Here is a 26,163-nt window from a genome sequence, read left to right on the forward strand (position 1 = left end):
TACACCTCAAACTAACGTATGCGTCACCAGCCTGGTCATCTTCTCTCAACTCCACCCAACAACGTTGGCTAGAGAAGGTACAGAAAAGGGCCTGCAGAATCATTCTCGGCGCAGAATACTCCGGCTACATCAACGCTGTCTCCACCCTGGAAATGCCATCCCTCAGTGACCTCCACCACCAAGCACTGGCAAGGTTTGGCAGTGAACTACTGCACCACCCTCGTCATCGCCACCTCCTGCCACCAGCAGCCCCCCACCCACCTCGCACAGTCCGCCACTCCAAAATCCAGCCCATAAGAGCCCGCACCGATAGATATAAGAACAGCACCATCCCATCTATTGTTAAAATAATAAACAACTCCTGATTTATGTACTATACAGCCCTGTAAATGCATTCAACGCATATTATATCATTATGTCTAAATCAAATGTAACTCTGTATATTTTCAGCCACCGGCTGCAACTCTATTAATAAACCGTTTATTATTATTATTATTTACACACACACACACACACACACACACACATATATATATATATTTGTGATTATTCATTCTTTCAAGCTATCCTACTGTTTCTATACTTAAAAAAAAAAAAGAGTATCCCAGCACCAGAACTGAATAAATGACATTTTTTATAAGAGCAAGAAAATTACATCCGAAGTTGTGCTACAGTAAAATTTATACACCACGACAAATTAACATTTGAACATATTGACATAATTTTTTCAATGGATTGTCAACCATGCTTGCAGTGTTCTATAGAGATATCCACCACTTGTACCTAATACCACTTTGCTGTCACTCGGAATCGAGTATGACAATCATCCAGCTATGATACAATGTTACGAGTTATTAAGGATGTCACCTTTGTTGGCGAGCTCTGAAGTGACTCGAGAAGCTAATATGGGACCAGCAGGGTAGTCCACAGATATTGCACGTGTGGAGGGCTACATCTAATGCGGGAGGGGCAGTGGCAGCATCTTTCCGGCACTGGCACTTATCTGCCTCGGTATGCAGTCGGGTTAACTTGAAAGTATTGACACCTTCTTGTGTGGTGCTCCTCTAAGCATTACGGTGTGGATTAATTGTCTCCCAGGTGTGGGGGGTCAATTTGGCCTTTTTCAGGTTTGTCAGACTATCCTTATACCTTTTCAGTTGCCCGCCAGAGTTACGTTTACGATTCATTAGTGACTGTAAAGTAGCTGCTTTGGCAGTCTACTGTCATCCATGTGAATAACATGGCCAGCCTAATGTACTGTAGTTGTTTGTGGTTCATGGTAGCCTCAATGCTCCTACAGTTGGTGTCAGCGAGAATACTGCATTTGTTCTCTTGTCTTCCCAGCGAACTCGGAGGATGGAACGTAGACTACATTGGTGAACATTTTTAAGTGCCTAGAGGTGCCTCCTGTATGTGACAGGGAGGAGAATGAACTACGCATTTCACAAAGTCTACTTGTTTGGCTAGTCATGGCGCTTATCCCATTCTGGCGCTGTGCTACTCAATTATAGCATTAAGACAAATATATTTTTAAAAAATCTTGTGCCATTATTTAGCTGAACCATTGTCGGATAACCTTATTGTCAGTAAACACCTTGTTCTTTATAATAGTGCTTCACATTCAATATACAGTACAGTATTCCTATTTATCTGTTTTTTTAGCTCTATGACAACTTATCATATTCTGGTACAGTACCTGTATTTGTTAGCGACATATACTTGAAATGACGTATACAGTCTACCGGTACAACGTATAGCGAGGACCTCCTATTTTTTGTTTTGTATGGATGACATTATATCATCTAGTCTGACATGACTTTGCACATCTTCCTCTCTAATGCTTTAATTCATCAATGTAATTAAAATTCTGAATCTTAAGTAACTAAAATGAATACTGTACAGTACAGAATTATGTTTTTGAAAATATTGATAATTAGTGGTTTGTTTCTTTCCCAGAATGTATATACTGTAATGTATAGTACTTTGATGATTTATTTAACATTCATCAAGTATTGTTCAAGTAAATGTGACTGACACTATTCAAGAATTTATGATACTGATTAATCTTAACACAAATATTTCCAAGAATATATTTATCTATGCAGTATAAACGGCCCTTCAACAATGTACAGTACAAGACAAACTACCGTAACTGATTCCCACTTACGTGTAGCAATAGTCCTCTCGGTACGAATTTCTTCATCAGACCACATGTGTTCTCTGATAGCTCCTGTCCCGGTGTGGAGACGTACACGGAAGTCGTAGAGTGTGTAGGGACGGAGGTTTGTGATGTTTTTACTGAATATTTCCTTCTTGAAGCGGTTTGGCACAACCCTCCACTGATCAACCTAAATAGAGGGAGAAAATAGGTTAGTTTATTTAGTATGTGGTTAAAGTGATGTGAAGGGCAATGTCAGAAATGAAACCCACATAAACATAAGATGATAAACACAAACCCACAGATTTTTTTTTAATTTGTGTTGATTAACGTACGATTGGTTTCTTAAGTGTTATTAAATGACAGATTAAAGACATAACTTAATCATTAATATCCCCCAGTTAGTCCCAGCCCCTCAACTCAGCTTCTCATTCAGTACTCACTAATAAAGTTTACAAGCACCCAGGAGAGATAATGTCAACATTCTCCTCTCTCTAGTACATGCATGCGTGCACGCACACACAGTATCAGAACACTCATGGGCCTGACTCAGGTTAAGTAATAACATCAGTCAGGCACTGTATCCTATTTGGTGAATATGGTAAAATAAAACATTACAGGTCAGAAAATCTAATGAAATTATGCAAGAACTTATTAAAACAGTAATATTTACAAACTACTGTACTGCAATTTATCTGCTCCACCCCACATAACATCTCAAAATATACATTTGTACTGTAATTAGTTTGACCATCAATGAAACAAAAACCTGAAAAAGTAAAATAACAAAAATTAAATGTTCTGAGCATACTGGACCAAAGATGGAGGGAGGGGATTCCTGTCTCCCTCCTTCAGGAGAGACCTAATAAAGGAACCTATGCATATAATTATATGTGACCAGGGTAACACATACAACACAAAAAGAGTAGTGTGTTAATACTCGCACACTGTACTGTACTTACTTCTTGCCAAGGAGCATTTTCATGTTGATCTCCCACTCTGCGTTCTCTATATGAAACTTGCTGAATCACACCACCATCGTAAAACACATCAATTGGGAAAGGCAGCATCCATGTTATGTTGACTACATGAGGGCCAATTACATTGGCTACCATATCTTTCGGTGGATCTGGGATTACTTTAGAAAAAAATACAGGGATTAAATTAGTTTGAGTTCTTAATAAATTTTACAGTAATTAAAGCAAGGGGACATCAATACAATTTTAATTATTGGGAAGTTTAGACACAGAAATGTGACTGATTACTATTTTCTCACTGAGGTTACTTGGTACTATACAATATTATTAAGCAATCGAGTAAAGTTCACCACAACTATGATTTTTCTCTTCCGTAATAATCTCTTCAACCCTTGATTCTATTTATGATGAATAATAAAGATACATTACAACTACAGGTACATTCATGGTTCAACAATCCATTTCTTGCAGTAAAACTATTTTAAACTGTATGCTAAGTGATTTGATAGCTGCTGCACACCTCATGAGTCTTGTATCACATTTTATGCTATAATACTTTTCATCTCACCTCTTGTACCTAAACACCCATTGTAGTGATCAATCTAGGATAAAATACTGTTGACACACTGCACTCATAACAAAGTCTTAAGGGGGTTAATTTTCTCTGGGTACTCTTGTTTCCTCCTGTACCAACACCAAACAATGACAGTCATATCAAAGTAAGAAAGAACAAACTGGTGAATCAAATGGCTTATAAGAGGAGGATATGATAAATTTTAAATATAAAGGGTTCTTACCCCCTTGTCTACCAATATACCTCCCTTGCTTACTGCTAACAAGTACCACAGTACAGTATAGAGGGAAGACTGATGTTACTGAACTTAAAGCTGGGTTCAGTTCCTACATACACACTACCGTTAAGCTTTCAGTGTTTGAGTCTATGGAAGCAGCAATTATTCTCAGCTTTGTAAGGTAGATGAAAGTTAAAATCTGCCAATAACTTAAAGAAAATGATTATCTGAATGGTATAAATCTTTCACCAATGGCTTTATCAATGTACAAATACAGTTCATGTAACATTTCTCTTATTCAACAAGCAACTTGTCTTTCTCTCTGTTGAGAGAAATATAAAGAATTTGAACTTCTATTTCCAGACTAGACATGACCTTTGATACGCTCCTCTCACTTTATTTTTGACCTACTGGTAATTTACTTGAATATATTATACTTCAATGTATTCTCAAGTCTGAATTACCCATGTTTTGAAATTTAGGCAAAAAAAAAACCAACCCCCATTTTCCAAAACTTGTAGTACAAGCCCATATACAATTAAGACTGATCAAGTTCACTGTTACTCATTTATGAAGGGGACTTTAAGATAACTTATACATTAAGTACCTACAGTGTACTGTACAGTATTTGTATAAAATTCATCTGGATTTTGTTTCTATGTACCAACAGCTTGTTGAGCACCTTGATGCCAGACCACATCGATGACAGGTGGTCTGGCGGCATGACCGGTTGAGTAACATAAATGTCTTGAAGCATATTTCTGGAATATTTTGGGGTTTCAGTCCTATACCCTATATTTCCAATTGAAATAAAGAAATATATATATTATTTCTCAATCCCACTCACACAATATAACAAGGTGTCTACTGTAGTCAGTTCTCCTGTAACGTGAGTTTTCATAATGCGAATTGGTTACAAAACAGCAAATATATTAGGGAACACATTTTTTACAACGCACATGCAAATTGGGTATAATGCGATAAAGTAAACATAACTACAGTACATAAGTCATACAAGTAGAAATAAGCAGTTGTGCAGCTGTCTAAGCACAGTGTAACACAAGGTGGGATGCTGGTGGATTCTTCTACAGTAGATGCTGCCTACAGCAGCAATAATTTAATGAAAAATCTATTTTGTAATACAGTAAATGAAACGATTTGGTATTAACCCTGAATAAGCTCACCATTAACATGTGTGATCATAAGGGGAGAACCTGAAGGAGAGCAGTGGTGATTTCACTTCCCTGTACCACTGAATTATTACCGACTCAGTGTAAACAACTTTATCTACACTTCAGTCATATAGAAATAAGGTATTAGGCTAATTCCTGTTTTCCTTACTTTTTTTTACTGCACTATATGTTATAAATTTAGGTAATGAAACACTTGATCTGATAACGAATCTTGAGGGATCAGGTAATGACTGGTAAATCAGACTTGGTAATCCCAGTAATGTCACCCCACATACCTGTCTTTGTTCAGCCTGCATACACATCACAGGTGTTAATGCAGACTGTTCTTTACCCTACTGTATACTATATGTCTCCCAAACATTGTTGTAAGTTTATTTACATTTCTTTTGGTTAGAAATTTTTGCTCTTCATTGCTACGTTTTCTATCAATTAACGATGTAGACTAACACTATAACAAGCATTTTCCCTTCTTTTCATGTTTTTAATCTATTAATGAGTGATATTACCAAATTTAAACACTGTAATTACAAAAGAACACAATAAAATTAACAATAATATAACATTATAGAAAAATAAATAAAAAATTATCAGTCATGTTGGTGTTCTCAAACCTACTACCCCATAACCTCTCAATACCAGTGAATAGTTATCGTAGTGTAATTTTTCTATAACGCAATGTTCTTCAGGAATGCGACTACCACATTATAGGAGAACCGACTACTATACAGTAATGGCATAAATTTCTAGTTATGAAATTCCATGTTGACATGTGACCACAGAGCCTCTCCAGGTAGAGCCTTACTGTACCTGGAGACAGGTACAGTATGAGCACTACTGTACCTGGATACAGGTACTGTATGAGCACTACTGTACCTGGATACAGGTACTGTATGAGCACTACTGTACTTGCTCTTGAGTACTGTACAGTCATATTCTGCCCAGACACACTTGTAGGTCACTTGTGAGGCTCCGCACTAATACAATTATGAGAATTTTATCACAAATAATAATAAAAAAAATTCAAGTTAATGCTTATTTGTAGCTAATTAAAATAATTACAGGCACAGTTCTTATGAATTCTTTTCACTGAGAATATTCTCTTCTCATAATGATAACAATGCAACTCATTACTGTACTGTACTTGTGAAACTTTTTTGTTCATAATTATGTCTTCGTATTTTCATAACTTTTCAGTAGAGTCTCACAATAACTTATCATCATGCAACCACAAATAGATGGACCGCATTACAAGTACTGTATATCACACACATCAGTCTAATAACTCTTATACTGTACTACTGTACTCTGAATTAAACATGTAAGACATATACAGGTACTGCATTACTTACCATCCAATCATTACCGCTGTTAAGAAAAATTTTATTATTTACAAATAGAGAAAAAATACTTACCAGTTTCAAAAACATGAACTGTGTGATTATATTCAACTTGATGCCTAGTTAGATTGTTCCGAGCCTTGAAAGTCATAACCCATTTATCTCTGGTATCAAAATTTTCTTTTTCCCAAAAGCAGGAAGAGAGTTGTTTATCTGTGGTGGGACATTTTCTGTTGGGAAGAACAGCATCACAGTTGGTTAGTTTGAGGAAAAAATAGTATAACTGGTTAATAGTGAAAGAAGAAGAAGAGTTGAATTTCAATATAAGTAAAACTTCTGAAATACTTATCTTGTGGTTTATGTTGTACAGTATTTAATAAAAAAAGCAAACTACAGAACCTTTTGAATCTATAACCATCAAAAGCCATCTCTTTAATATAATGCACTTCAGAAGTCTACTGCACTGAAGAGAAAGTAAGCATTGATCCTAAAATTCTGTTTGCCAACCGAGCAGAGATATACATAGTATGTAACTCAATGTAATCTATATGTCTTTGGTTAGGAAACCAGGCTCCCTCAAACCCAAACTTCTGACTGCAAATGAAAAATTGAGTAAATTAAACAAATTCAAATAACTTTCACCTTCACACAGATTCTTATAAAGAAGACAATTAATATGGAGAAGAGAGACAGTTTGTGCTTTTGCTGCCACATAAAACACAAAAGTACTCCTGAATCCTCTCTTGTCTGGCTTACTAACCACAGGAGCTGAATCAAAGTAATTTTCCTGAACAATTAACTGTCCTAATGGTAGACAGGTGACCCAAATTGCCCCTATCCTTATGTCAGTCTAGGATGGCCCCATACATCCAAGCCAGCTAGAATATGGGTTAAGAAGCACTAAAAGCTACAAGCATTCATGTAGCACATCTGGGAGTCACTACCTGTACAGCAGCTCTGCCAAAACAGGTACATAGTAGAATACAAACTACTTTATACCTTAACAGACTCTCAAGGGCAAACATTTCATGTCAATTGTACAATATAATACATATCAGCCAATAAATGTCCCGCCTGATACCATGCTCCCTCTGCTCAGAATAGCCTTGAGGGATGTACCAGGCAAAATGACCAAGGACATCACAACAGTTGTATCTGTAATATTACACAACAATGGAACTTCATCAGGTTGTATAAATTTAATAACTTTAATCAGAGTGCTAGAAATATAAGATTGTTTATTTCCATCTTAGAATTCCAGACAACGAAAATAATAGCTGCCATCTTCCAATTTGGAAACAAATAACCTCAACCTTAAATTCTGATGTCCATTTCTATGATAAGAATTTCAGGCTCAAGATACCCTTTCACTTATACAGTATATTACTTTAGGGCCTTTCCAATAAGGTCTAGAAATAATTCTACATACTTCTGAAGAAAGGTCAATGGCAAAGACCTCTCTCAGATGTTTAACAAGAGCAGACTGTTATGATGTTCAAGTGTTAGCAGATAAATCCTGAACTTGAAAATTCCAAAGAAGGAACTCAATTATTGTTCAAGCTAAAAAACAGTCAGGCAGGCTTAAACTTTCCGGTGTATCCTTGGTAAGGCTTCCATATTGACTAATACTGCCACTTCATGGATTCACTCAGTGGTCCCAAAAGTGTACTGTATGGAGACTGTTGTTAACCATAAACAATCCGCTAAGAAATTTATATAACTCATTCTCTGGATAATAAACTATAGTCCTCCCAACTGGTATTATCTGAACCAAAACCAGTAAATATATAACTGCCATGCAATTTAGCTTCACACAAGAGCAGATGAGGTTAAGTGAAACATGATATTTCACTCAAGTAATTAGAAACTGAGGTTGGGTCTGTTTCTCCTGCCAAACAAGAGAAGATAGAGGAAAACACAAGTGTGAACATGGCAGCAAAAACTCTCAAGTCTTATCCCTTTTAAAATTTCTCTATACTGTAACAAGCATTTCCTTCAGTGGAATCTGATGCAAAGGTAAAGTCAATTCTGTTTGTATTTCTAGATTCCATTCACATGTTTAGGTCCTCAGGAACCAGGAGTTGAAGCCATACACTTGTTGGATATACAGTCACTGTAAGCTGTGACTGGTTAGAAAATGTACTAATCAATGTATAAATAAATTGTTTTTTGGTAGTATCAAGTGTGTTTGTGTTCACAGTAACATCAAGAGTGTTTCTATATTCTGAAGATACCAAAAACCTCTTTTCATGCAGGAGAAAAAGTCTTTTGCCCATCACCCAAAGATTGTTCCTCTAAACATCATCATAAGGACTCACCACCAAGACTGCCTGAATCCATATATCTACTTAATGCCAAGGGATCTCTCTCAAAAATCACTGATACATAAGTTTCAGAATTTTTTCATCCCATAAGGAGTACGTCATTCCCTAGTGGAGTAGTGGGTACATCATCCCCTACAGTGTGTCACTTTCTAGTAAATATCCACTGGCTGCCATGAGAGGCACACCTTAAAACTGTTACAACTTTACCAAAAAAAAAAAAAAGCACGAGGGTACGATTGAGAGGGAGGGCTACTAGAGGTACGTATCCACTCTAGTCTAAGAGTTGTAACATTAATATCATGCCAGTATAGTGTGGTCGAGTATGTCAGTCACAGGGTTGCCCAGATGATATGGAGAATAGGAAATAAAGGAAATGATAAGGTGAACTGTCATCAAAGGGCAAGAGTTTGTCCAAATCATTGTTTGTGTTAACAACCTAAAGCCCCCTACCCCTCCCCCCCCCTCTGCCATCAACACAAAAACCCACTATAAAGCTTATTAAATCTATTTTGGTAACCCAATCCAAAGTTGCCCATAACGAGGTCCACAATATATATCTTGCTATGCTGGTAACTTTTTTTTTTAATTCTGATGACAAAACAGAGTGCCACTCTGGTACTAAAGTACAGTACAGGGGTGGGAGCAGTGGGCATGGTTCAATATAGTTTTTATCTAATATTGAAGATATGGTAAACCTAAACAGGCCTTTTAGCTGAAACAGTACCAGAAAATACAGCTCAGACAAACTTATTGGTGGACCTCTTGTGATACTGTGTTTGGAATACTGTACAGTACCCAGTAGTTTTTCATTAAATGGAGAAGTGAAAGGAAACATCACAAATCATAAATAATCTGGAAGGGACCACACAGCACTACTAAATAATAAGGTTCAACACACGGTATAGACTGTTTCATAAGGGATTATTTAGGATTAGAAAATAAGATAGCTTAATTATGCATGGTGTTAGGCCATGAGTTGGATAGGATTAGGGTTGGCTAGGGTAAGAGTTGGCTAGGGCAAGAGATCGGTAAGGTTAGGGTTGGGAGATATAAACAAATTATCAAATATTCTAGTCCTCACTAACCTTAACCCTAGCCTGTCTGGAGCCATTTAAACAGTACTACAGTGTTTAACAAATAAAGAGGTCTCATAAAAAACATCAGCAGATTAAATAGATTCCTGCCAAATTCTACCAAAACTATTTTTAACTTCCTTCACTGACACCTCAAACATAGGTTGGATGGATTATGAACGATAGGGGGTATGGGTGCAAATAGGGCTGCCTAGTATGGGCCAATGGGTCCACTGCAGCTTCCTCCATTCTTATGTTCTTTTGTACTTTCTGAATCAACAAATTCCATTCCATAACAAGACAATGAGGATCTCCCTATCTCACGAGTCATGTTGACCTCATAAAACATTCATACAATAAAATACTCCAACAGAAACAATAAAATTCTCCTACAGAAACAATAAAATACGTACTCCTCACACAGTAATATCTCCATTAGCTGGAATCCCATCAAACCCGTAACTCTCCGATAGCCAGAACTGAAATTTTCTCAGAAAATCTTTCCTAAAGCCAAAATTTTCAGAGGGGGTCCTTTTTCCAGAAAAATCTGAGAAAATTTTCCCGATACCCAGAAAATTCCAAGGAAGGGGAAGTTTTTTCTGGGTTTGAGGGATGAAAATCAGATGCATTTTCAGTAAATTCTGATTAAAATTTTCCAGTACCCAGAAAATTCTGGAAAATTAGGGGGATGAGGGATATTTTTCCGGGTTCAAGAGAAGATGTAATGGGTAATTTCTGGAACTTCCGAGAAAATTTTTCCGTTACCCGGAAAATTCCGAGGAAGAGGGATTTTTTCCGGCATTGAGAGTCGTCTCGTTACCCGGAAATCTCTCATTCCCGGCAGTGCCCTGCACCAATTGTTCCGGCTAATGGATATATCACTGTATTTTCACGTGCTCTTTCCTCCTCATCCGTAATGTTCCACTGTACTGCATCTCGTCTCACATACATACCCTGTCATTACCTAATTATCAGCTCTGTCCATATATCTATTACAGTACAGGTATATCAAAGTAAACCATCATGTAATCTATCAACTGCTTTCTTGATAAATATGCATCGTCCTATTCACTCAACTGCCGCACTCCTTCTCTGGTGTAATAAGTGTAAAAATTATAAAAATCAAAATAAATCTATACATTTATTCAGATAATTCAGGGATTTGCATCTCAACTTAGGGAAACATTGATATTAATCTCCAAAATTTTTGTATTTATTTTTCAGACAAGGCTCACTGAAGAACACTTGAAAATTTTGTCAAAAATATGAACAAAATAATTTCTGGTCCTCATAATTTTTCTGAGAAAATTTCCTTGGCCAGTTTTGGAGATGTGGCTCTTGAAATTTTGAAAATTTCCATGTTATAAAAAAAAATTCTCATATATTATATACGTACTGTATACGTATACTGTATATCTATACTGTAGTACAGTACTGTATATATCTTATTAACTGTATGTCTTCCTCCATAAAAAAAAAAAAAAAACAACGGTTTTTCAGATATGGTTCTTTAAAAATATAAATAAGTACAGGTAGTTCTGCTATAACGCGATAATTGTGTTCTTGTAAAATATCGTGTTATAGAAAATCGCGTAATAGAAATAACAGGGCTTATGGAGAAAATAGGGTTAGGTGCAGTTTACTCGAAATCGAAAAAATTTAGTAGTTAGCCTAACACAAAGGATAGCACAGTCTAAATAAATGTTACATTCATATCTAATAATGAAATCATACAGTAAATTTAACACTTTACCTTGAAAAAATATGAATGTAACTTGATGGGGGAGAAGGGTGATTTTGAGGTTGATAACATCAAGCTTCTCTTCAAGTGTTATATCCTTTCTTTTACGATAATCACCGGGAATTCTATCATCAGAATGCTTTTTGGAGATATTCTTCTTTACCATATTCACAGTTAATACCACAAAATTGGAGAAATAGTAAGCAAAAATCGCGTTATAGCAAACAAGCGATCGCGTTATACAAATATTGTTCCGAATTCATAAATCGCGTTAGAGCAAATTCGCGTTATCAAAACACGCGTTATAGCAGAACTCACTGTATTCATACAACAGTGCTGTACAAGCCATTAGATGGTCCACAAAGTAATATTTTAACAGCAAAAATTAGCTAAAATGACGACTTAGTAATACTGTACTGTATTTAATCCCAACAAGAAACAACACCAAGCAACTACAACACAGCAACCTTAATATATCACAAGCCTTCATAGGTCAGAATGGCCTAGCTGATAAAAGTGTGTACGAGACACTACTGTACTATGCTTCCAACTAACACCACACCTCCACCACAGGCCATTACTACTGCACATAAAAGCTTCACAAAATAACAAATAAGGTGACAGTTCAAGGTTTTAAACTTTATCTGGTTATAAATATCAACTAAAAAGACCCAAAATTCAAAATATATTGAATCCTAAAAAACTGAGTTGTGCAACGGACCACGAACACAGAAAATATGAGTGACCGTGGCACAAGAAAATGTAAAAAAGATGAGTATTTACGAGCTTAACTTCATCACAGTTTTTGTACTTGAGACTTTTATTTGCATGGTTCCTTCGAAGATAATAATGATTAATATATGATGGTGATATCTGATGTTTTTCTTTTTTTTTCTACAGGAAAACAGGGTCACCCCAAGAAGCCAAAAGCAGTTATTCTTATCCACCTACCTGACCGCTTCTTACACCCACCTGAAGATCACTGTGCGTCATCACCCATCTTCCTGGAGATCAGCGTAACAGTACAGAAGTAATAACGTTTCTACTTGCCTGAGATACTTACAAGAAGTGATGTGGGGAGATGGTCACAGCCTGACATCTTGAGTATACTTTTAAACCTCAACAATGGAGAGTTAGATTTCAAAGAGTATGGGACTTAATATTCCAGAAGACATAATTTATTAAAGCAATGAGCTACAATTTACCATCTACTGTATATAAATACTATTAATAAACTAAGCTAACATCAGTATAATAACTGCTTGATGGAATATCTCTGGTCCAATACTCTCGGAGAAACAATGAAAGCTCACACACACACACACACACCTTGAGCATACTGGTTGATGTAAAATGCCTCATTATGGGTTCCCAACTGATTGGCAGAGTTGAGAGTGAAATTATACCACTCCCATTTATCATGTGCAGGCTTGGTTAGTTCACTCAGGAGACAACTGCCAGTCTTCCCAAAAATTGAATATTTGGGACACTTGGCGATACCGTATCTATCATGGGTCAAGAGGTAAGGTCAATGATTTTTACTGAAATACTTTTACAGTAATTAACAACTATCAATACTCAACAACGATTCATGGATGTACACTGAATTTCATCATGCTTCTTATAATGAAAATTATTTATAAATATTATACTGTAGTTGGCTTTCGCTTCGCTGTGTTTTTTTACTTGTAATTATTATACAGAATATTAAAGTAAAGAAAGAGGTCAAAAACATCCACGAAGATTGATACTAATCATAAGTATTCTGAAATTCCCCACACGGAGATCACTGAGAAATAAGACTGCTTACTGTACGTCTACGACCAAATGCTAAAAAAATAAATAAAAAAAAAAAAAAGTTCCAAACCTACCTACTCATGTCATCTAAAACACATGCAGAATCTAACACCACTTCATAGCCATTATTCCCTCTGTATTGCATCTCACTTTTCAAAAGCTTATTCACCACAAAGTAGAAGCTACTTTCTTGAGGTAAAATATTAAGTCAATGGCAAATAGAGGGTTTACTTCTCAAGGTCAAAAGTGCAGTGTTTAAGTACGGTCCTTAAAAGGGTCATTATAATCTATACAGTACTTCCATTTTTTTAATAAATATGAATATGAATAATACTGGATATAATAAGAATGCATCAGTTTACAATGGAAAACTCTGTCAATGCTTTCTAACAAAACACCACACAAGTTACCATATTATATCCAAGTGAAGTTTCTTGCTTTGTTTTCAGTACTGTATATCTAAAATTTAAATTTTGGGGTCCAGAAATTTATACAGTAAAGTACAGTTCACACTTTGCTTAGCTACCATTTTCAAAATAACAAAATAATAAAATTATTAAAATCCCTGAAGCCAAGAGTAAGTAAACAACTTAATGCCAAACACATGGCCAGTCTGCTGATGGATGGCTCAGTTGAGACTAGAATGTTCTGTTGCAATATTTAGTTAAATCTGGCTTGTCACGCTGGTTGAACCATTACATCTCCTGGAGTTCAGTTAGGATATGGCTTACCGGTAACAAGTTTGTGTACTGGTTCTACTGTACTGTAGTCCTGCACAGATGACTTTTTTAACACAAAGACATTCTTAAAACACTGAGATTTGTTATCAGATTACAGTGGAGTCTGCATTTACGCGGCTTTTGTTTACGCGTTTGGTCATTTACGCGGTGCCTTGCCAGAATGAAATGCTTTAATTACGCGGTAAATTTGGTCATTTACGCGGGTGAAGTATAATTTGTTTCCTGTATTTACTGAAGATATTTGTTTTAGCTCATAAAATTCATACAAATTACCCGGCCAGAATAAATTTACATTGCTGGAGTTCTTATAAGATTGTGATTATTTTAAATATAAACATCATAAAATTTGCATTAGACATACAAATTTTAGATCTTATGTAGGAATTTTGATTAGAAAGGGCAAAAATTTTATCTTTTGTGCAAAATATATGACGTTTATATTCAAAATATTCCTTGTCTTACAAGGAATCCAGCAATGTCAAGTATATTATCCTAACTTTAGTCTGAGGTATTATTTATTACTAAAAATGCAAGCCTACTGTTTTCACCCAAACATTTCTCAGAGAGGGAGGAGCCAATGAGCGTGGGAAGAGAGAAAGAGGGGGGAGGGGGTTGAGTCCATTATTTGAATGGACATTAACCGGCGACTGTACAGGGGGTATTTCTCTTAAATATTGATTGTGTGTGCATACCATCATAAAATTAAGATGTTATTTTTATTTACTACAACATACGTATTGTCGGAAAAAGTGGAGTTTGGGGGTCGGCCCAGTCTCTATTTCAATTAATCCCATATGTTCTGTTATTTCATTTACGCGTTTCTCGTTTTACGCAGGCCTCCACGGGTTCAATTGACCACGTAAATGCAGACTCCACTGTATTTCATTAGTGATTATAGCAAGCAAATGAAAGAAATAGGACCAAGTATCTGTTCATTTGGCAAATTAATTATATGGGCTGTATTTAACTTTGTCATTCTCATCTTCAGAAGTCACTTTTCTGTGAAAAAAAAAAAGAAGTATAATCACATCTCAACTTCCTCATCCCACATTAGAATAATTTCTCAGCAACTGCTTCACGAACTACCACGTTGTTGGATTAAGGTGAAATGCTTCTTACTTCCTGTTATTATAAATTGTAATAATAAGTCACCTCTATTGCTCAAGATTACTGTATCTGGTCAGTGCTAGGGATCATCCTTAATGATCACTTATCAAAGGTACCTCAGATTCCTTCTGGTCATCTCAACATACACTACATTTAGAGCTAGAAAAATAATGGCAGGGGGAGAGGTTCTCCGTACAATTACATTTTACCAATTTGTCTTTAAAGATTTGTAACAAATCAGAAGAGCAATTTTCTGTCTCCTTCTTACCTTTGTTTCAGTACCGTTAATATTTATTCAGTACAGTGCTCTTAAAAGAGATCATTAATCATAAATTCCAAATGCTGAGGAATTTTTACCAATTAATGCGTCACCTTTTTCCATCCTAAGTACTGTATGAGAGAGGATAATGGTTTCATTCACATTTGTTTTATATTATGTGTAGGTGAAGGTGGCAGTAAATATTCTCTCACTTGCTACAAACTTATTCTCATGAGATAACTATTTTATGGCCAGTTATAACATGCAGGTTATAACTGAAAAGGAGGAAATACAGTAGTATGAAAAGAAAAAGTATTAATGTATAACCCTGCAGATAATTATTTGAATAATTGTTACTTGAGATACTAGTTCATAAGTCTCTTCATTATCAGGGTTGAGTGAAATCCTGTGAATTAGATTGACACACCTTAATAGATTTTTGCATACAGCTAATTCCTTGTAGAATTTCTTGGACAAGTGTAAGTTGTACTAATACACACATCAAACACATTATGTTTTCTGGTGTGTATTATTACAGCAGATGTGTATTATTATTATTGTTAACAACAGTGCTGTACAAGGTCTATGGTTTAACTACATTGAGTTCTATACAGTAAGATCTCATATTTCGCACGATTTCATTTCGTGTTTTGAATTTTGCGCACTACCTAATGTAACCAAGTCTTATATTTGGCGTAAAATATCGTGAGTTTCGCGAGATCCAGCAAGCTGAATGCTGGCCACCGTTTTGAATGATGTCACAGCCCTCATACCAGTCAGTCATTTCTGCTACAACGTGTGTTTTGTCAATGCAAATTGGTTGTAACGCGATTGATGAATAGGGGAACACTGTTTGTAAAATGCGAACTTTTACATACGAATGTTGGCTAAAGTGCAATTCCATCCTCAACGTGTTAAGCATGGCACAGGGTTATGCAATGTTTACAGTTCACGTTTGACATCACATGTTCAATTGATTCATGTCTTGTTTGTGAAGTGTTTTTTGAGAGGTACTCTGTAAATTTTGTTCTTTTTGGCAAATTTAGCTGTTACCCATAATATTGTATAAAAAAAATAAGTAAAAAGAATGTTTCGGAGTGAGGATTTATAATGGTTTACACCAGCGGTCTGTGTTTATATTAAGTGATCAGTTGAATCGCGCGGTTTCTGTCGATTACTCCGTGATTTTCGCTGTTTTCTCCAATTTTGTTGTGTTGGCGATGAATATGGAAAGACAAGGTAAGAAGAATGTTTCTAAGAAGAGTTCTGGTGATCGAATTGCCGGTGATGAACGTAAAATAGGTTTACAAGAACGCAACTATCGCGTTGTCCCCCGCGCTATCCTAGCGACCGCCTGGGCTGCTATTGTGTGCTCTTTTGGGTGGTGCTACCACCTGGTGAGTCAAGATAATGGCCTCTACCTCTACTGGGGGTCCTACTGGTGCTGGTGGGACAGACCCACCTCAGCAGCGTGTGATTAAGTTACTTGAGGAAGACCTAAAACCTAGTTTCCGGAAAGTACAATCAAGTCAAAAAAGGCAGAATTTGTATCATTTGGAGGTTATAAATGGGAAAATCAGAGGTTGATGTAGAGTGGCCAGTCTATATTGTTATTTTTCCCAATAGTTTATGTACAGGGTATTTGCATTTAGTAAATGTGAATTTGTCGCAATTTTTGCAGTCTATATTACTCGTGAAATACAAGATCTTACTGTACTTAATTGCCCGAGGGACTGACTCCATCACAACAAATGACAAACTTTGTATCAATTATGTTAAGAATTTCTATATTTTGTCAAAATGTGAAGTTACTTTACGACACCAGTCTGTTTTAACTGACACTTTAGTCTGAACAGTTATAGTCTTCAGTCATCCAGTTATTTCTTTACAGTTCTATACTTCAAAATCAACTACTTCCCACCTTAATATTATTCTCTACACTTTCCTTTGCTTTCTTTCTATATCAAGTCTAAAAAAATATATCTGCATCTGATGATCAAAGGTACTACAGTATATCTTATACAGTATATTGTATCAAGATTTATTGAGCAATACCAATCCATTATAAAACAAATAATTATGACTGGTAAATATTATAAATGTGATCAGAGAACATAACAAGAATTTATTGACTTAAGTGACAAACAAGATGATTAGACTAAAAAACATACACTTTACATTTATATAATGAGCCGTACAGTATAAATAAAAACTTTTAACATAAAAACTTGATAAAAAAAGAAGCCATAGGTATTAGCAGCGTCATCATAATGTTACCAATTTGCCAATTACTGTTAAGCAAACTGTTAGTTAGTACAGTATGTATAAACCTTTTCACAGATTAGTTTGTTTTACCCTCCACACCTTTAGTACCTGTAGATATGTCTCCCATTGAATACTTAGCCATATGCACATGCACAACCCAAAACCAATATGCGTACAGTACAATCCTAAACCTGAATATCCATAACACAAACTTCCTTTTTACCCACATACCTTTTCTTTGTGAAGAGGGATTCCATTAACTAACTTACAAGCCACCACAAGCAGCCTCTGTGACGACATATAAATTTTATCCTTGATCGAATACATAATAGACAGAGATAATACAATCATTCTAGAAAAAACACACTTTCTTAACTACTGTAGTCACAAACTCACTTAAAAAAAATCATTGTCATTATTCTATCGACTGTACTTGTTATCTAAGATGTCATTATTAACTCAACAAAAACTTGGGGCTAAACGCACGCACGCATGCACGCACACACACACACTTCATCCTTGACCACTGACGGGTCAAGACGGGTCAGACGCACCTGGCGCTGCTCAGCAGCAGCCACGTCAACTATTATGTTGGCCCATACCAACTCCCTCCCCTGAACCCTCCTCCCCACCGGAATATCAACAAGTTCTCGCCAGAAGTTACTATTTCATTTGGGAGAGGAATGGAACCAGTGTTGAATAGTGGTGAACAGTGCTTAAGTCAGTGAAAAACAACTCGGCAGTTACAGTTGAGTCTTACCCAAGCTAACCTTCACACAGTGAGGTCCCAGGTACCCAGTGATAATTCCCCTGAGACTCCACGATGGGGAGGCCTGGGACCACACCTCAGTGAGTGAGGTCCTGTGACCACGTGGTGTCCCCATGTTGCTATGATACCACGTAGTGAATGAGTTGCTACAGCATCATGTGAAGTTCCTCATAACACCATCTGTGAGGGAATTACTACATCACGTGATGCCCCTCATAGCACCATCTGTGAGGGAATTACTATGCCATGTGATGCCCCTCATAACACCATCTGTGAGGGAATTATTACACCACATCAGGCCTCTCATACACCATCTGAGGGAATTACTACACCACATCAGGCCCCTCATAACACCATCTGTGAGGGAATTACTACTTCATCGGGCCCCTTGTAACACCATCTGTGAGGGAATTGCTACACCACGTCAAGCCCCTCATAACACCACCTGTGAGGGAACTAGTACTCCACGTGATGCCCCTCATAACGCCATCTATGAGGGAGTTACTACACTACGTGTCTGCTGTTCAACACCTCAGCTCACATGATCTACGTGTGTAAACATTAATCTGTATGTTCACTGAATGTTCCTTCACCTTTCTTCTAATGAAGGCTTTTGTTAAACCACCAATGTAAGTAATAAGTCATTTATGTCCAATGTATATTTTCAGCTTTCGGGCTGCAAACTTTTTCAATAAACCGTTTATCATTATCATTATTATTATTATTATTATTATTATTATTATTATTATTATTATTATTACACAGGGTCATTTCCCCCACATAATCTAAAATCAACACAACAAAATATTTGCTGACATAACAAACTCCACACAGTCAAGAACAACACCCAGCCCTCCTTAAGATTACACAGAATTACTTTTTAACTGCCAATATTATTTACAACACCACTGTCAAGTTTATAGATAACTTGGAATAATAAAAAAAAAAAAATATATATATATATATATATATATATATATATATATATATATATATATATATATATATATATATATATATATATATATATATATATATATATATATATATATATATATATATATATATATATATATATATATATATATATATATATATATATATATATATATATATATATATATATATATATTCATGTAAATCCACAATGAAAACGTGGATAAGATAAATCTTGATAAAATCACACAGTTGCCTCTGAAGATGTCTTGAATAAAGACGAAAGCTAAGGTGCTCGTTGTTTCCATTTTCCGTGTGATTTTATCAAGATATATATATCTATATATATATATATATATATATATATATATATATATATATATATATATATATATATATATATATATATATATATATATATATATATATATATATATATATATATATATATATATATATATATATATATATATATATATATATATATATATATATATATATATATATATATATATACTGTATATATATATCAGTTCTTACCATCCTTATAATGTACGATGAAGTTGGCCGAGTCTTTAAAAGTGACAACAAAAATTTCCTACCTTCATACCAGACTGTCGGGTATAAAATGAGGTTCTTTAATCAACCAAGCATTATCACACAGAGGCTTTTCCCACACTTTAAGCAGGGTGGCCCGGGTAGACTTAAGTAATAACTGCAGGTTATTCTTGGCACTGCAGCTGTTTTCTATGTGTAAGAGAAATAACAACGTATCTCCTGAGTTTGTTGCATAGTGTGACTCAAGTTATATCCACTTTATCACCTTCATTCTGATCTATCAAAAAGGCTGAAACATTAAACTAAGTCTTACAAATATATTAAATGCAACATCATCTTTGATTGGTTCCTCTTTTAAAAATTTCTCCATATGATGACAATATAAGCAGTTCTTAAGTAAAGCTAGAGAGAAAGAGAGAGCATGAGCTCAACTTAAAAATAGAAGATAACTGCTTTAAGCTTCTGGTGAACAATTTCCATTGTTGTACATGTGAACACCATTATATTGTACACATTTTAAAAAGAACATAAAGATCCACTCATGCACTGACAGCCATTTATTCTTCTGTATTAGAAATAACCCCCAGCTTAAGTTGTACAGAAGACCAGATATTACTGTGAACACAATAATATATGAAAGAAATGGTTCAGGTGACACATGAACTGCCCCTGTCAGTGTGTATCTGAAAATTCAAGTCTTTATCATCCTATTACTGTATATGGTAAAAAATGACAATTAAATAAGCTGACTAAAAATAATAGTAAATCTTAATTCTACTTCTGTATTTCTTTGCAAAGCAAACATGTTAAATATCTATCTATGTCATGTCTACCATCATCAACAAAGCAAACAGGCAAAGTACAGTAATTCACATGACTAGAATTACTTTTAATGCAAACTAGTATATACTGTAAAGCACTTAAGTTTAGCATATGATATTTATGTAGTTTTCAGTGATGATATTGTGCTACAGATCAACAATGTCAATTCTGTGTACTTACAAGGCAAATGTTGTGGCTGTGGCCATTGATCCACTAAAGTCTAATAGACACACTGTGTGCAAAAATATCAATGAAAATAATACATATGCAAGCAACATTTAATTTACTCTTTCCACTTTTATGGATAAATCAGTGCTTTACAAAACATGTGAGTGTGTGTGTGTATATATGTAATAATATAGCAAAGACAACTACATAAGGCAAACATGCAGTCATGCACAATGTAAACATGCTTATTATGCTAAGCAAGTTAATAGGCACTGAGCTATTAGCAAAGCCACAACTTTCATTTCTTCTACAAGACTACGGGAGACACACTTCCGTCATCACTGTTCATGTCAATATGTCACCACTACAGCATGCAACTGATGATACTGTTTAAATACAATAAAACATACTAAGTTACACAAAGTACTGTCAGGGCCAGAAAAAATATTAAAGCAAATCTATATATCTATGACTACTCTGAATAAAAAAAACTGCTACTCCAAGAAACTAGAACCACTAAAAAGATTTATAACAATATTCCTGTTTTGTGACACTATACAGTAATTTACTGAACTATTTATTCCTCTTAATGTATCAAAAATCACAATAAATTTAATAAAAGTCAACCCAACAGTAATCACCACATACAGTTCAGTATATGTATATAATTCCATTCATTTATGACACACTCCAATATGACATTCATCCCTTAACATGAAATTTCCCTGTCTCATTCCCCACTATCAATTTACTCAAACTATTTTACCCTTACTTAAAGACACAGTACTTATACTGTACTGTTTAACAAGTACTGTATATAGCCAAAATCCACTACAGCACATTCAACATTCTAGACCCATATATTCCTACAAATTTCTCATATCATATCTCCATCACACCTCTTAAGTATATATCTGTTCTGTGGACTTTTCCCCTTTCATATCTGATTTTTGTTTATGATTTTATGTTCACGGTGGATTAGATCTGGGGGAATCAGTCTAAAAAATAAATCTCTGACTGATAAAAGGGAAGTAGAGGAACAGGATGAGGTTATGGGACATTCACAACAACCCTTCATAAACTTCCTATCATCCTTATTCTCGTGAGCCTCAGTAAACGCGTTCCACTACATTTTGGTAATACTAAGATGTGACTGAAAGATTTTATCTCTGTTACCAAAATTAACATTGAACTACTAGCAATAAAATGCACAGTAGTTCCTACATATCTTTAATCTACAGTATTATAATTGCACTATGCTTGAGGTAATGTAGAACAGCACATGGTCTCAAACCACTGTGACCAGGGTTCACTTATCACTTGCTTCAGATGTGAGATGGGCATTTTGTCCAATGTTACCCTATCAAACTTAATATAGCCTCTTACTACCTAACAAGCAAGATGTAAAGTAGGGATCTGTATAGAATGCTTCTCGTCTATGTTCTTTGCTTTTAACAAATCTACGGCCTCTTTCTGTATGACACTCACCTATGTACAGTCGCTCAAAGAACTATCATTACAAAATTGTGTTCAGCAATATGATGCAACGGACAAAGGAGTCTGACAATCCTACCGAGACAGCAAGAGTCGCAGTGTTCATTCGGAAGTTCATCCCCCCAACCACCACCACCACAGTAAAGATAGTTTTTAGACCGATTCTACATACAGTGTTGTTTTAAGGATTTTTTTTTAATCTCTCTTATTCTATTGTACTCAATTTAGTATTTTATATTGTCATCCTAGTCAGCACAAAAAATAAATAAATAAATAAAAAATCGTTGTCCTCAACTATTAAGTAATTTGTCTTGTTAGGTGTTTACAGGAGATTGGCAAGTTGTCAATCTGACCCACTGCCATAATAACCTACTGACTGTAGAGAAAATTTGTGGGAAAAGTTTTTAATTCAGATCTTCCTTTGATTGCTCCTAATGTACAAGTAATTTACAACTTTGTTTAATATCCTGAAATTTTCAACAACCATTACTGAATAATTTTTGTATGATAATGTAGAGAAGATTAAATGGGAATTTTTCTATCTTTGATAATTAAAAACATAATAAAATTCCAGTGTCTTTTTTTAGATTAAATGGGAATTTTTCTATCTTTGATAATTAAAAAAATAATAAAATTCCAGTGTCTTATTTAACACCGAGCTATTAAATACCTTCTTAACTAAATGCTGTACAAATTATTGATGATTCATAGTATCATATATGGTACAGGGAGATTATTGTTTTTTACTGTACTGTACAATACTTGTTTTCCAATTTTGTTTTTCTTTGTTACAGGGGTTTGAAGATTACAGGGTAGTACAGAACTGAAAAATGGCAACAAGGTTGAATTTGGAGGAAAGAAGAAAGGTTGTGACCTGGATGAGGTGTGTCAGTGTCACAGTCATACAAAATGCACTTCATAGACACAGTACTTCAAAATCTGATGCACCATACAGGAGTTAAAAAAAAATTATTCACCCTGTATATCACTGACATACTATGAGCAATTTCTTTTTATAACTAATATCATTAATAGTGTTATTATCCATTATACTCTGATATGGAGGTACACTATACTGTAATACAAGTTATACAAAACATACTTGAGGTCAACCTAAAAAATAATATGCATAGTAGTATGTCGAGTTACCACACACCTACACGTCCACAACATCAGGCTGAATATCCTCTGGCATATTATAGTAATGTTATCCCGATAAACATAACATAGCCATCATACAGAAGCTCTACGTGGGGGCTGTCCACATACATGTCTACCTTAAACAAAATTTGGCAAACATTTACGAATGCCTTAGATGTCCGAGTATCTTGTAATGGTGAGCCTGTATTAAACGAACTAGTGAGAGTAGCAAGTGATTCACTCATATATTCAAATTTATTCAATATGGATGTGCTGGAGAGGATATTAGTGAATGAATGTTACTCTATGTTCAGTGGTGAGGCTGTACACATACAGTATCTTTTCTAATGGATGTGAACTGAATACGAATATTAACTTGCACAAAAATTAATAATTACTTTTGTTGAATATAATTGTGTTGGGAGGTCATGTTTGCCTATAAACATACATGTGAAATAACACCACTTGCCTCTTGCTGAATCCAAACCCAGAGCTCTCAAGAGTGGTAGGTGAGGATGCTACCATCTGTACTGTGCCACAAATGGTTAAGACTCATGTGAATTTGACCTTAACACAAGACACTAGAAAGTTAACCTGGACTTCATCATTGTGTAAACTTAGTGTGTCAAACTATTTCAAGTGAAAGTGGGACCCACAAGCATGACTGCCCATTAGGGTCAGTGCGGATACAGCACACTGTATACTAAGCCTTCGGTACACAAGGAGGCAGCAGGGTCGGCACTGCACTCGATCACATTCATTTCTCCAAGGTGCAATCTAAGGTACCTATTTACAGCTGGGTGAACTGGGAGTGCACAGGAATCGATCCACCGACCCCTAGAACAGGAGGCGAGTGCTGTATCCACTTGACCAACACACTCCTTTGGGAACTATTAATCAGTCGCCTCCTGTTCCACGGTCAATGGATTGATTCCCGGGTGCCGAGTTTACAACTTGGGAACGTGAATGCAGTTGATTGCAGTACTGGCCATGCTGTCTCCTTGTGTACCAAAGGCTCAGTATACAGTACAGTGTGTTGTATCTACACAGTTCCTAATGGGCAGCCATGATTATGGGAACCATTTTCAATATAATTTCTAGCACAATTGTACTGAACAATAATATCAATATATATTGCATAACATTAATGTTTGGTGCTGATGTACTGAAGGAGATTAAAAATGAGGGTTATATTGTAATGTAGAGCATCTACATTTTGGTTAGCTGTAGCCTATAGATATGCAATAAGTACTGTACAGTCAAAGACAGTGTATGTATCAAGCTCTATGTTGTATTATTAATGCTTTATGCAAAACTGACCTTAAATATATATACAGTATGGTAAATTTATACAAGTAATTAATTTTTGTAAGTGAAAGTGTAATAATCAAATACTGTATATGGTATGATCTTGACAGCATATAGTTCATGTATAATAAGAGAGATCAAGAGATATTTACTGTACAGTATTCAGTAAAAAGTTTCATAACAGACCATGCGAACTTAACAAGTACTGTACTGTACTACTGTACTGTACTACTGTACTTGTATTGTACATAAACAGTGAAGGCATACAAACGAAGGCAAACAGCAAGTCAATTTATCTAAGCATCACCCAAGTATGTAAAGTAATATCGTATAGGTTCATTGTACGTATAGAGATTTCTGATGTTCCAGTACAGTATATCCAAAGTAATAATTTGTCTGGTAAAGTGACATACTATAATACAGAGTTAATTTGGTTGAAATATTATGACTAAAGAACCTCTTGTGTGCATTTTTTACACATTTTTTTTTATTAATTTTTTTCATTTCATCAATTAAACCCCACAATTATTTATATATGTATGTAAGCAAGTGTACCTGCACACACATATCGTTGGTGCACACAGTTATTAATGTTCTTTTAAGACATACCACACTAATTAACATATTATATAATCTAAAGAATAAAAATTTTGTTCCGAGCCTTTTCCCACCTAAAGGGAGGCAGCCAGAAAGGAGCAAACCACTCACACATTATTATTCCCTTCATTCATTATTATCCATTCATTGTTACTGCTGTAAGAGATGTAAAATATATACTGTATGAAGTAAAAAATATATATACAAGTACAGTACTATGAATTATATTGATTCTTGTACAAATAAAAAAAAGATTACTGTATTTTAAAAACAAATTTTTAAATAAAATACCAGATTAATAAATAATTATCACATTAAATAAAAAAAAAAATATGAATATTTTTTTGGCTGCACTTTCATCATATTAACACTAACTGAAAAGTGCACTGACAAAACAGCGAGATTAGATATTTAACTGAAGTCCAAATCTTTAGTTCACAGTACAGGTATACTGTATAACTAAACAGGTAAACTATTCTAAAAAAGGAAAATGTCCACAGCTATCATACATCACTACAAGTCACAACCATGCAGTCTGAAGCAGGTGAAAATATCAGACCACTGGAAAACATTGGGAACCACAATCTTCTTGAGATTCAAATTCCATAA

At 35.2% G+C, this 26,163-nt stretch overlaps 1 protein-coding gene across 9 annotated transcripts in view; it reads right to left on the reverse strand.

Annotated features, from left to right (window-relative positions):
* The window catches only part of LOC121878859, a 151,692-nt gene that overhangs the window by 58,201 nt on the left and 67,328 nt on the right, over positions 1-26,163 (reverse strand). For 6 of the 9 annotated variants that reach the window (XM_042385284.1, XM_042385278.1, XM_042385279.1 and 3 more), the window contains 3 exons: positions 12,924-13,099; positions 3,121-3,296; positions 2,168-2,348 (listed from right to left, as the gene is read on the reverse strand). In XM_042385284.1, coding sequence (XP_042241218.1) covers positions 2,168-2,348; positions 3,121-3,296; positions 12,924-13,099 — 533 coding nt within the window. Of the gene's footprint in view, positions 1-2,167; positions 2,349-3,120; positions 3,297-6,531; positions 6,687-12,923; positions 13,100-26,163 lie in introns of all 9 variants that reach the window. The other 3 variants (XM_042385285.1, XM_042385282.1, XM_042385281.1) reach the window with 1 other exon arrangement.

This window comes from Homarus americanus, unplaced genomic scaffold (genome assembly GCF_018991925.1).
Source record: "Homarus americanus isolate GMGI-L3 unplaced genomic scaffold, GMGI_Hamer_2.0 scaffold54840, whole genome shotgun sequence".
Classification (NCBI taxonomy): Eukaryota; Metazoa; Arthropoda; class Malacostraca; order Decapoda; family Nephropidae; genus Homarus; species Homarus americanus.